Here is a 14429-nt window from a genome sequence, read left to right on the forward strand (position 1 = left end):
CACTCTTGTCATTGGCCGGCTTTGCCTGGGAGCTCTTTGCCTGCTTTGTGCTGCTGTCTGGGACGCAGCAGGGAGGGAAGCAAGCAAAGAAAGAAAGAACATAAGAGGCTGGAGGGAGGGAGAGAGTACCCATACAAAGAAAAAACCTCAGAGGGACAGAGAGGGGAGGTGGAAAGAGGGAGAGAACCAAAGAGGCAAGAGGGAGGGAGAGAGAGGGAGAAACTAAGGGGAGGGAGCAAAGGGGTTACCTCATTCAGAGAACAGCTAGCGCACACGGAGCAGGGAAGAACTTGTGGGAAAGTAAACACTGCAGGGATCTCGTCTGTGTGCTATCTGCCACTTGCAGCCCCCGCTGGAGACCAGGGATGACACTGCTGGACCTGCCAGTGTGGTGAAACACACTAGGGAGCGTATGGGTGGTTAACAGGGATTTACCAGTGCCTGAATCTAGTCGGAGCAAACACTACTGAGAGACAAGGAGGTGAGAGGTGCATATTTCTTGTCCTCCCCACAGACGCTCCTCTTCTCTCTTTCTCTCTCTTTCTGTCTTTTTCCCTCATACCTGCCTCACTGACTGCTCTCCCCCCAGCTTTCTGTCTTTCTATTCCACAGCATGGCTAGCCAGGCTACAGGAGCTTTTGTCAGAAAAGGGGGTCATCATCGGTATATACGTGTGGGTGATGGGTTCTGCTGTTTCGTATTCCTCCCTCTGTCCCTCCTCTCCAGCTGAGCGAATGAGGGAGTAGAGGATAGGGCGGGATAGAAGAGGAGAGGAGTATTGCTGACACCCGGGGTGGCCTCTTGACTGAGTACACACCATCATGGGCGATTTAACCAGAGCCTGAGACAGAGAGTGCACGAGGCCCTGTTATGATTGCAACAGTTCACCAGACAGTTACCAGTAAAGATATCCACACACACACACACACACACACACACACACACACGCGACGTATATACCTCAGTATTAAGGCAGCAGTCCTCAAGTTTCATGTCACGCCCAGGGTTCAATGAATCCCTGCTGGCCAAGACAGAATCCCCACATTGCTGGACCACTTCTGAGTTTGTACCTTTTATCAAGAAATAGGTTTCTTATCTGACACCAGGGTCAAATTTATCAATGGAAGAGTAAGGTGACCACCTCCAGTGACTGCATAGTGTTGTTAGTATAATTGTATACAGATTAAAATAAGGTTGTACCAATAAGTTTCCAGCTCCCCCAGACCCCTGTGGGAGAGACTGGAGAGTGTATGTTCCAACCACACAGTTAAACACAACCATCAGCCCCCCACGGCTAAAAGGGAAGAGAGATTCCGCCCCCTTGGCCCTGGCTTGGCCCTAACCATTCCAGTTTGACGGTTGCTTCCTGGTGTATAATAGCCCCTCCCTGGATGGGATTTCACGCTGCCTCATAAGAGCAGAATAGAGTGGGGTGGACTTGGTGGAGGGAGGGGGGCTGTCCTCTGTCCATCTGATTTGCATTTTGGACAAGGGTCCTGGTTCTGCCCTGCTTGCCGGAAGCCCCAGAACTTTTCTTTTTAAGAAACTAGAGTTTTTTTTCTTTTTACACTTGCCACATGGCAACACTTCCAGTCAGCAGGCATTAACAATCCACGCATGCCTTGCCTGGAGTTGAAACTACAAAGCCTTCACTATTTATTAGAACGCCTGCCTGTCTTGCTGCATGACAAGACTGTATGCTTGTCATGCATACACTAAGTTATGCACTCATGCAAGACGGCACAAGTTGCCACCTTTTGTTTTATTTATTTTAATATTTTCCCACTTTTTTCGCCAATTCCCAGTTCCGCTTGTAGTGTAGTCCCTTGTTGCTGCTGCAGGCTTTAGGGAGGGTGTCATGGCCATAGGCAGTTTGGGCACTGATACATGTGAAGTCGCCAACCACTCTTTGTCTTTCCGCCCGACAGTGAAGAAACGCATGAAGGTGTCAGTGTTAAGCCAATCAAACGAATCTATAGGAAACTGAACCGGAATAGGACACGGAGCATGCAAACTTCTAGAAACCCGGGACTACAGTTATGCACAGTCTTTTGTGTTAGTTTGAATGCCGGCCAAGCCGGAGGTACATCAGAGGATTCAGACCTCTTGTCTCTGCAGTGGTGGGCACAGGCACTAGTAGCTTGAACCTGCATGGCGCAGAGCAGAGTTGCTGGTTTACTAGCCTCGGAAACCCAGACGTTTTATTTTCTGGAAGAAAACTGGTTTACCGTTCTTTTGTTCAACACACCACAGTTCATTCATACATTATACACATAATTCCATGACTGTGCACATTTTCTTGTTAAAACCTTGACATACAGTATGTGGTTGACAGAGTGGCATTCCGACGCACCGCTATTCCAACTTGAATGGCTTACTGGCTTCCACGTGCGGTTAAGTTTAGGGATAGGGTTAGTAATGTGGCGTGTCGGAATGGCGGCAAGTCGGAATAGCGGGCTTCAGAATGTCGGTGTACATGTGTATTGTGTTAAGCTCACACTGAGTATATCAATGGATAACTGGGTTCAAGGATGGAGTGATATTTAAATATTCCTTGACTAATTTCCTGACTAGTTTCACCCAGGCTAAAAACAGTTCAAGGCCAAAGCTGCTTGTTGGTGCTCTTAAACTACAGCCTGTAATACAGAAAGTATGCAGAAATAGAGGAATGCAAGCGCTGCAGGGATCTGTTAGTAGTGGCTCTTAGATGGGTGCGCTTTGGTGATACAGGTAAAACCATATAGACAAAAGGTATCCTTCCTCCAAGTAGTACTGCTTGTCCAAATGTGAATTGCAGACTTGAAAAGAAAAGAATCCAAGGCACTCCGTCTTTGGTGAAAAATTAAATAGTTTATTTGAAGATGAACAAGGCAAATAAATAACAGGACAGAAAGTATGCATTAAGCATCATTATAAATACTTAGATTCAATGTGGTAAACTCACAAAAAAACATTGAGCCATCCTGAAGAATACGTGCACAATGAATGCACATGCACTTCATAGTGGTACTTCAACTTTTAGTGACATGTTTGTGACTTGTGAGGCTTCCTGATTGTGGCCAAGGAAGCTCTGAGAAGGAAGAGAAGTGGTCATGTGACTGGGCTGAGCCATGACACTTTCATGGACGCTTTCATTGGAGCCAAACTACCTGGAAGTTTGGCAGAATGCACTGGCGTCAATGAGAGCTCAGTGACCAGCTCATGAACAAACATTATTTATGAATGACTGAGACCTTTTTGTAAAGTAATCACTTCTGGAAAATAACAGAAGACATGTAACACATTATTGTCAAAAAAGTTTCACCATTTTTTCATGATTATTAGTGAGGACCTATTATATGAAGAAAGGTTGAAAAGTGGTGAAGTGGTCCTTTAAGAATGTATAAACCTTTCCAAAGGTAAACATAGAGACAATTCCCTGAAGTACTGTGTAATACTTGGTTTAGGGAGACCCTTGTTACTAAACAAACAAGCTTTTGTAGCCATATATATTCAGAATACATCAAAATATCATATACTACACCACCTTTAACACCTTACAATAAGGTGTTAGGTTTATAGAAGAACTGCTTGAACGATGGCAAACGCTTATGAATATCAAATACCAAAATGTGTTCTCTGATTAATTAAAACGTGTCAAATAAGTAAAGAAAAATCTATTCTCCTAATGGGAAATTCAAATCCTTTGGCGTTTCTCGATAAATGGGGCACATTGTCTGTCAGCATACTCGGCACTCTCTTTATCTCTGTTCAATATTTGCACAGCACCTCGGTGGATCCAGTGCAGTGTTGTCTGTGCAGTCACTGTGAGTCCATATGGCAAGGAGGAGGTGGCCGTTATTCCCACTGTGTCCTTGGCTAATGTGACATTCTGCCACTACTAGCATTGCCTCACCACTGCTGCTGTGCTGGACTTACATTACCAGACAGACAGGCCGCTCCTCTTCATATCTGAGGGCAGCTGAAGGCCACATCGGCTCCTGTATGAATAATAGATCTGTGCATACCTAAGCAGGTCCAGTGCTGCTGGTACTGGATGAACTGGGGAGATTCCAAGGGCTCTGGGCTGACACAGGCCATGCTTTAGACTAGAGATTGTATTGTTTAATAAATGTTGTGGGCACAGTGTGTCGCTGCAGAGCCCAGAATTCCACATCGACTCCCACTGAATTGATTTAGACAAGGAATTGAGTAGATATTACTGCTAGGCAGATCACAGTGAATTGCTAACCCTATGACTGAATAAATGGTCATAGTTCTGTACACAAGTGCAAAGAAAACAATGAAGTCCTTCAATGAAACTAGGATCCCAAGTAAACATCAAACTTAGCATCTCTGTTTAAACAACATGCTATCTACATAAGATTAGCATTAGTGGCCACTGGTCAAGCAAAGAAAATGAAAATAACAAATATGAATGAATGGGATACAAGAAATGATGAGGGGTTGAGGTATTAGTATTCTGACTCGGGAGGCGGGAGAAGAGTCAAGCTCTTGGACTATCCACACGATAGTCGTGTTAGCCACAGTGTTTTAAGGAAGGCATGAACAGACTTCCAGTGTTTGCTGATCTAAATTAGCAGTAAGGGGCATAGTGTTTAATCAAAATGTGTAATACATACAAACATACATTGCATTAGTCTAGCTTTTTCTGTGATCTAAATCTGGTGGGGTTACTAGTATTAAATCTAAGTACATTAAACAAAAATACAAATCTCTGGCGAGCCTCCCACTCGTACTGCTATGCCTCTTGATAGCCAAAAGGATGATGTAGTCAGTCTGTTGTCTCTGACGCCGTCTGCTGCAGCTCCTAAATTGACTGAGTCACATTCGTATCCCTTGATAGGATGTCGCCTGGGAAACGAGCTATAGAGTCAGTGGCGGAAAGAGGAATGCCAGAGGATGATTTGTGTTTGTCTGGAACTGTTTGCTGTTGTCCAAGGACCCCCATCTCTTTTAGGCTCTGACAAGAGAGAGTTGTGGCAGTTGTGTGGTGTGACATGACATCTTCTATTAAGGACAGGCCTGAGCAGAGCTGCTTCTTGATGTCTTTCTATTAGAATACAATGCTGTTTATTCAGTCTTCACCAGCTGCTGTTCTGAGGCATTGTCTATTGACAAAATCCCTAGGCTCTGACCAATAGCTATGTAGTTTATCTACAGATGCATACCACAATCATGGGCTATATGCCCATTTGCCCATGTACAATTGAGCTTACTTGCAGTAACTGAGTTTGAATAACTGACTTGAGCCTGATGAGTGGTTGTTAGTTGTTACTGTAAGTGATTCAACTGAGTCATTTCCGTTCTTGACTTGTGAATTCAAATGTTGTCTTTACTTTAATTCAACTATTGGATGGGGAGACCCAATTTTTCAATCTATCAATGACAAATGCCATGACTATAAGTAAAGTATCTTGAGACAACGTGTTGCAATTTGACACTATATAAACTCCTACTGGGAGTGCAGAGCGTACAAAGTTTCATGCCGATCGGTCCAACCGATCGGTCCAACCTGAGATTAGCAGCTCACAGACATACTGACGGGACAGACGGGGGTGAAAACATAGTCTCTGGCCTTCTTTGGCCATCCGGCCTGGTGGAGACAATACAATGTCTCTGCCAGAGCTGAGCATAGAACATGCATAGAACAAACTTCTCTAGTTTAAAGATAGAGATGACACATATGCAGCCAGTTAGTGTCGAGTACACAAACTCTCCTCCTGTACAAATCCGCCATATCCACTCATTACCACGTTTGGCACACGGTGGAAGAGTTACCAGGGTTTTATGTAGGTCAGGGATGGGGTGTGTTAGAGCTGGATTCATCTCCATTGTGTGATGTATACTATATGAAAGCGCAGCTTTCACACAGAGCCACCCGTGAGGCTCTTTATTTTCTTTAGTTGATCACTGTTTGATGATATGGCCAAAGTTAACATATGCCTTCCAAGTACATTGTTCACAACACCTTTAGAATATTGAGGTGTGTTTTGTTATTCTTCTGTTTTCCAGCATTTAACTTTTTGCAGTAGTGTTAGCTATGAATCTGTTTTTTTTTTTTTGGTTGAACATTTTCAGCTCTGTCTTGTTGATTTCAAGATGGGAGATGATTTTGACATCTCAAAGGGAGGGAAATGCAGGCTTCTGCTTGTTCGATGACAGACTAGTCAATCAGGTGTGATTACTCAAGACAGCACGGCTTCCCTCTGTGGAAGTGTGGCCATAATTTCCTATTACACACATGCATTGCAGGCTTCTATGAAGCTCAGGCAGAGAGACAGCAGCTTTCCTCTGAAGTAAAAATGGATTTGCACACACAGATCATTCATCCTTTCACGCCAAGCCGTTCTCCTCTATACCACACACAGTACACAGGGAGCCATTGTGGAAGTCCCCTGTCCCTCTTAATGCACTTATCACGTATTTATCTGTCACATAGTAGTCTCCCTTCACATCTACAGTATCATACATTACTGCACTATACAGTATATAATATAGAAAATAAGTACTATATACTGTGGTGGAAATTGTAGAGGACTCCTTTCAGGTTTCCATCCTGCAAATAACCATGACAGTACACTACCCCCCCCCCCATCTCACAAACTATAACATATCACAACCAAGTGAACCAACTACCGGTAGTTGTCACAGTCACACCATTCCTTGTAAGTCATGGATCCTGACGCGAGAGCAAAACTTGATAATGTCCACAAAATTCCTTGCGGGGGGTGTGGTTCTGTAAGCTTGCAGTAAAAAGCAGAACTCTTACAATGACTGCATCTGTACAATCCAACCCCAGCCTTGATGGCCTAGTCTGTGAGCTAAGCAGTCAGTGCTATGGTGACCAATGCAGAAACAATGCTTTCTGCGGCTCAACTGAGGGCTTTTTTCCATCCACAAAAGAGTCATTGTTAATTAGACCAATGAGTGGGCCGGGTGGAGAAACTGTGTATGTGGTACAGTGGAGAGAGGCTAAAGCAGTTGGATGGACCTTGTGTGTGTGTGCGTGCGTGCGTGCGTGCGTGCGTGCGTGCGTGCGTGTGTGTGTGCGAGCGACAGGTAGTAGCTTGTAGATCTGCATTTTTTCATCTAGGTTGAAAGTGGTTAACTGTAGAGAATTGCTATGTTACAATAACAACATAATTCTGGTTTAACACTCAAACAGACACACTTGAGAGTTGAGAGCTGCCCACTGTGCCCAGGACATCTGCTCTGCAGTACAGTTTTCTGCTGGGATGACGAATAGAAATGCTCATGTCATGATGTCTTTTACTGTATATAGACCAACGCGGAAGTTACAGTACCTGCACCATGGATTCCTTCACACTGTAGATTAAACGGCATTGACATCTATATGTAGATGTTTTATAGTATACAGTCAGTGTATAGTATATTGTGTATAGTATAGGTGTTGTCAGTGGTTTATGATAGTCTCTTCCGGAACCTGTGAGTTCATCTAGGGCTTCCGGATGAGAGGACAACCGGAAAAAACCCTAGGATCTTATTTCACAAAAATGCTTTAAAAAAGCTGTATTCAACTACCAATTATAAACTAAAGAACAGAACATGGCAGAAACACACTTTTCCCCCCTAATGAACTTCTTTCTTTTGACATATTTGATGTTTACATAGTCATTAGAACAAAATATTCTGTGCAAGTAGGTCTTGAAAGACTAGTAAGATCTGCTGGCAGCGGCTGCAGACTGTTCTAGAGAACTCTGCTTGGCAGTGAGTAAATTAGTTAATTAACTCTCCACAACAGGAGGTGGCAGTAGTCTGTAGTGTTGGTCTGCAGGAGCTGGGGTCTGTAAGTCCCAGAAAAGATGCGCTGTGATTGGCCAGTAATCACTTGAGAGGCAGCGTGACGTAACGTGCCGTCCACACTTCCGGCGTACTAAATACATCTATTTTTTTTATATCTATGGCTGTAATCAAGCTTGTTTTGTTGGCTTTCAATGCTTCCCTACAACTTTTGACCCGAGTCACAACAGCGTCCACACCATCTATTGGATTTTTGTCGAACAGACGATTTCCAACACATACTGCTGCCGATGTTCGTGCGGTGGAGATCTGTCTTTAAACTGCAACACTCCAGTCACAAGCCAGCTTCTCTGTTATATTTCAAAGGTCTCCCAGGAAACCTTTTAGGATTTTTTTTTTAGGTTTTGAAATCCAGTATAATGTATACCTATGGATTGGATATTCCTGAACCGGTTAGTCTACTACTGACATGTCCACATTTAGTTGTCAAATAGCCACTGGCAGTAGTAAACAAGTTGGCTCATGGAACTGATTAGGTTCATGATTTGGGGTCAGGCAATAATTCAATCTCCAAGAAATAGCCTTGCCCGGACTAGACTGTTTTCCCGCCTGGGCCGGCATGTGTTCAGCCCTCCTATCCATGGTGTTATTTCCCAGGGGCCCCAGCAAACTGCCCTATCAGGCTCAGGAATGTTCCAGCATAGGAAATAGTTCTGCACTAATCAAAATGCAAAGCAGATGTCGTACACGACATCACTGGGGCCTAGGAGTGGTACACTTGACTTCTAGAGCTTAGTATGTTCACTCATTATAGCATATTTTATTGCCCTATCAGCCAATGCTATAATGCATTTGAGTCGCCCTGCTCGGGACCAAATATACCATTCCTATACACACTGATTGACTGACTGAGCTTTCCTCTGACGGCAGTAATACAACTATTACAAAACTAAGACTAGAAAAGTCTTCTCTTCGGAGCACAGGTCTCCACCAGGCCGGGTTGTCTAGCAAGGGCCTTGATGACATCACTTGATTTTTGTGTGGTTTGGACAAAGTCTGTATGAGTAGTTGCAAAACATGTAATCTGGCACAAATCATCACCCATCATCATCCAAAGAATCCAGAGAAAAAATGTTGATTGTACAAAATACTGTACGGTTTTTAGGCCAAAACATGAAGTGAGATATTGTAGCGCCGCCATGTGGAGATTTGAATTTTGTATGGAAGTTCTTCCTTGGCTTAGTGGGAATGTGTGTGCAAAGTATCACAGTGTGGCGCTGTGATACATGTACTGCATTCATGATGTGTGCCATTTTGTGCAAAACGGCCACCCTCACAAACTTTGGAAACCAATCATAGCCAATTGGAATGGAATATGAGAAATGTGACACTGACTGATCACATGCGACTACAGAGATAATGTACCCAATTTACGTGATTAGCGCACACACACACACGCACACACACACACACACACACACACACACACTCACATTCACAAAGAAAGTATGTGAGTGCCTGTCGCCTTCTTATCCTGACCTGGGGACATTGTCCCCTATAGAGAAGGCACTATTGTCATCAGTGTAAACAGGTGTAGATATCTTAATTAATCTGCCACTAAGCCTTCTCAGACTATTTAATTTAGCTAACAGTATTTTTTCCTAGCCATATGTTATGTTTACAGTGCTGGGAACATAATCCCCTGTTCTCTTTATCTCCCTCTGTCCTGCTCGGGAAAGTGTAAGAAATATACAGTGATATTTGGCTGCGTTGAACTCATTTTTGTTTTAATCAATCTAAAGTCAAGCCATTGTTCAGAAGTTCAGAATTGTTGGGGCGTTTTGGGATACATTCTGAAGTTGTTATTACAAAATATAGTTACAACTTTTGCACTCGCTGCATGAAGTAAATCCGTTATGTGTATGGACCCTGGCTTAACCGCTCTGAGAAGATTCAAACGGATAGATTTAGCTGGCTGTGGATTTCATCTCTGAAGCATTTGCCAATATGTAATACCGTAGTTCAGTCAGACATTTATTGAGCATGAATATTATATTTAAAGAGCATAATATATATATATATAAATGATCAGCCAAATAGATTACAGGGAATGAAATGGCACTAGGGAATAATGTAGATGCTGGGGTGGTGGTCAAAGAAAAGATGTCATAGGGAGGTTTAAATACCAATCAAGTACCAAATCAATGCACGTTACTGCTCACCTGGTCAGGAGTTGGCGTTTGACTTTCTTTTTTATTTAATTTTTTAACTGAATGGCTGGAAAATGCATACTGTAGTACACAGTGCATGCATTCCTTAACACTTTCTGTACATAGGACGCCTAGAAACGTCATAGGGATTCGAACCGAGAGGTGCCATCGACGTAACGACACGGGGCGAGATAAGAATATTCAGAATTTTTCCTATTTTTTTTTTTAAAACTATTAGCTTGTCATTGACTCCCATGTTAGCGCGGCGGAAAGAATGACTCGTATCTCCTCATCCAGGGTGCTCTCCGTGGTGTTGAATAGATCGATATGCTGGTGCTTCATTTCTGCTCCTCATCCATCTCTCCCGCAAAATATGAACGCTTTTTGGAGCCTATATAAATATATTAAGATGATCGGGGATTGTGAGGTCACTTTGTCAAGTCAACTTTTTTAAGAAAGTGTTTCCGGTTCATGGCTTTCAGAGTAAAAGCGATCAGACAACTCTGGCACCCCGGGAGCTTCTATTTTTATGCACTTCCGGCACCAATTGTGTAATGATTATATCTGGTTTCAGTATTAATTTATGATATAAAATGACGTGTGGATATGTGCACACACTGGTTCTCAGGGCCACGCTTCATTCAAAAGATCTTCATTGGGGATTCCTGAGGATGTGCATGTGCATGCACTCCCACTACAGTAATCAAGCCTGCTAGTAATAAACCATGCACTAACATTAATTAAGTATCATCCTGAGAGATAAAATGTTGAACTCAAGCAACATTCATATGTTCATTGAGCAATGGTTTATAAAAACAAAACAACTTTTTATTTTATTTTCTGTTGTGGTCTTCTGTTTTACCTGGTTCTTGGTGTTGACTGCAAGGCTGCAAGCCTCTTGTCATTTTACACTTTCTCTCTCTGAGCCTCCGCCTCAATCACTCAAATATGTTTTCTCCATTCAACTGGAGGAAACTTATGTCAGTAATATTCTACATTTCACTTGTCACTAAGGTGTCAAACTGTCAACCCAGGATGCAGAGATACTGTGTATATATCAGCATAACTTTGAAAATAAATGGTCTGTTTTCTGGTGACAGCCACAATGTGCTATTAATCGTTTTGGCTGTGCAAGCTTCACACTTTCCAAAATAGTGGACATCAGTTCTATTTAAACCGTAGCCTTATCTCTGTTTACAGACATTATGTCCACTGCGGAGCCTCAGCAGACGCAGAATAAGGAGGACGAGGAGGAGGAGGACGAGGATGAAGAGAAAGGGGAGCCATTCGAGTTTGAGGACAGCCCAGAGGAGGACAATGTGGACGCGGAGAACAAGGAGATCCGCTCAGATCTGCTCAAATCTGTCCAGTCGTCTGCTACCCAAGTTAACCCCACTGAGGCCTCTGTGAGTGTGAACGCACACAGTCAAATGGGAGATGATACCCCGAAGACGGCCTCTGTTAACTCACAACTGCTTCCTACTGTACTGACTCCTGCTGGACAGGAGACGAATCCCCCTAAGGATGCAGTATTTAATGCCTGTACAGGTAAGGCAAGCTTTAAAGAGCTGAAATTAAAATAAAAAAGCACACTTTCAGAGCATATCCATGGTTACATCATGTACTGTATGAACATACATATTCATACATACATTGACAATAGATCCCCTAAAAAATTCAAACAAAGTCAAATGTCTCAGTGAACGTCCCCTAGCCAGTGATTGACTGTGGAATGTATTTATTTTTATTTTTATATTTTAAAGTTAATATGCATGCAGTACACTGAGGCGCAGTCGGTAGCATTGTCCCCTAGCAGCTAGAAGGTTCCATTCCCACTGGGGGTGTGTTCTCTCAGAATTGAATTCTTGGAACCACAGTTCTAACAGGCAACAGAGTACCATAGGTTTAGCCAAAAACTACCTATGTTACAAAGACCCCAAAAGGTCAAATCCCATAACAGGCATGATAAGCTAATCAAAAGGTCCATGTGTGGACCCCATTTTACTCTAGCACTGCAACAGTTGGCTGAATTAACCTATTATCATTCGATAATTACATTATCGAATGATAATAGATTAGTTCAGCCAACTGTTAAAAACTCACTATTTTGGGAATGTCATTATTATAGCCAAAACAATTCAAATAGACGTTCTACAACAGTTGCAGCCCTAATCTACTCGCTCTACTCGTTTTGATAAAAGCATATCAGGCAAATGCCTGTGATGGTACTTGTAATGTTTGTTTTCCTTTACAGGATAGGGAAGGAATTAGGGTGTCCTTGTCACAAGTCTGTTCCTTGAAACCACCATACCGTACATACGTACAGGACAGGACATCAATGTTCATGAGCGTGACATTGAGCTGCTGTGTTTATCATTTCCCTCAGCTGAATGCTATGCTGTGGTACGCCATAAACATAAAGTTGATATCAGCATCACGGCATGCCCCACACACTATGTTTTCAGTGAGTTTTTTTAGCCTCACTTAAAAGGATTTCTTAACTTCCTTAGGCAGCCTGGCAAAAAGCACAGTTAACTTACCCCTAATTGGATGAAGTCGTGCAGATATCCGTATCATGTACTGTATTAGCTACCTGGGTAATGTTTCCAAACCAACAGCCCTGGTAATTGCACCTCTGACTAGATAAAGAAGTGAGATTGAAATCTCAGATCTTCCACTGACAAAACGAGGCGATTAGTGATGAATTAAGAGGCTTTTTTAAACCATGTGGACTGTGCTGTATCTTCTGTGGTAATCCGATAAGGGGAATTGTAGATGTTGTAATGATGTGTAGAGGAAGCTTTTTACATAAGCAAGCAGTAGAGAGAGGTGGTGAGGGATTCGGGCTCTGCCCATGCCAGAAGACTGGTGTTTATATAGCGCTCTCTTAGGAGATAGAACATTTTAGTTGTTTCACTTCTACTCATTTTTGGTAATGCTTTACATTTACAGTGTTTCACAGTAGTCTTATTCCAGTGACTAAAACGTTTTATTATCTATAAATGCACCATGTCATGTGAACTCCATATATAGGAATAAAGGACACATGAGAGAAGATACAGAAATATGGGCATGAAAGGGATACAGACAGATGGATAGCCAGCACACACAAAATGTCCTTTTCACATGGTTTAGCGATGGTCACAACAAGTCAATATGGTACTAAATGCTGGCTCTATAAACATAATTTATATTTATATCTTGATCATGTATTCCAAATTCACAGTCAGTGCTCTTATGTACTGTAATCGTATCCTAACTGAACAATTAAGTGCTATTATTTTATACTACATTGTACCGTTGTACGATGATGTTGCATGGTGGAAATAGCCAAGCAACAAGCCAAGGTAGCAACACATGTTGCTACCTTGTAGATAAGTTATTTTATGACATGCCTAAAATAGGGACATCACACAACACATATGGTTATGGCAGACAAGAATACATTTCCTGACCTTGCACATTTTTAAACATGCTTGTTTATTGTCAATTCAACAGATGTTCCCGTTAGTGAATCATCCAGCAGCCGGTAAGTCATTTCTTTGCTCTGTGTTTTTTACACCTTGACTGTAGTTGTGTGTGTAAATGTTTACACCTTGACAGTAGTTAATGTATTCTCAAGCTTTACAATTATGAAAATGTACAATGTTATGTAGGGTTAATAAATAATAATGCTGTATGAGCAACACAAGTATTACTGTTACTAGACACTATATTGTTATCTTGGCACAGGAGGAGTTAACAAAAGATGATTATAGAGACCTCAAATGTTCTTCCATCGTTGATTATGCATACAGTATCCGACGTCTGCCTATAGAGTTCAGCTCACAATTTAATTGGAGTCGGGAAGAACTTTCTTTCCAAAGTTGAAAACTTTGGAAAGAAAGTTAATTTGCCTTAAAAAAAAAGCCTGTTATATGCAAATCATGCTGTCCAATATACACACTCTACAAGTTCTAATGAAAATATTGAGATGTATTCCATGAGTTAAGTCGCAGTTTCCATTTGTAATAGAAAGCAAATTGACCCCAATTGTGTTATAATGGGAGACAGCCAGCATATACGTACCAGGTTAGAGGTCACTGCTGCTGCACAAAATCCTGGCAACATCTTTTGTATAAAATCTGTGTAGGGCTGTACCTTCAATTACTGTAATATCAACCCTGATTAACCAGCAGTGGCAAAAAATTAAATTAAAATATGAATGATACACTTTTAATATCTTAAAAAAAAAATCTCTGAATAGTTTTGCAAAAAAATTGCAGTGTCACCATTCAGGTGTCTCTGTCCCCCAGCTGCTGTGATGAAGCAGCTGATTTAGGTTGAGCCCCCTACAGTGTATGGGGAAGTGTGCTGGGAAACCTCTACAGATAGGGGAGTATAGAACTTTATTCCTGTGGGCTTTCCTGTGCTGAAAAGAGGGGTTCATGTGGATACAGGTCTGCATTTAAGAGT

At 42.2% G+C, this 14429-nt stretch overlaps 1 protein-coding gene across 5 annotated transcripts in view; it reads left to right on the forward strand.

Moving 5' to 3' along the window:
• arhgef10la (Rho guanine nucleotide exchange factor (GEF) 10-like a) overlaps positions 1 to 14429 on the forward strand; it is a 154764-nt gene that overhangs the window by 2424 nt on the left and 137911 nt on the right. For 3 of the 5 annotated variants that reach the window (XM_080780424.1, XM_080780427.1, XM_080780428.1), the window contains exons 1-3: positions 240 to 481; positions 11175 to 11522; positions 13473 to 13503. In XM_080780424.1, the coding sequence (XP_080636550.1) occupies positions 11180 to 11522; positions 13473 to 13503 (374 nt within the window). In that variant the 5' untranslated portion in view covers positions 240 to 481; positions 11175 to 11179. Of the gene's footprint in view, positions 1 to 239; positions 489 to 11174; positions 11523 to 13472; positions 13504 to 14429 lie in introns of those variants that run through there. The other 2 variants (XM_080780425.1, XM_080780426.1) reach the window with 2 other exon arrangements.

This window comes from Protomyctophum bolini (genome assembly GCF_963924005.1).
Source record: "Protomyctophum bolini genome assembly, chromosome: 2".
NCBI lineage: Eukaryota > Metazoa > Chordata > Actinopteri > Myctophiformes > Myctophidae > Protomyctophum > Protomyctophum bolini.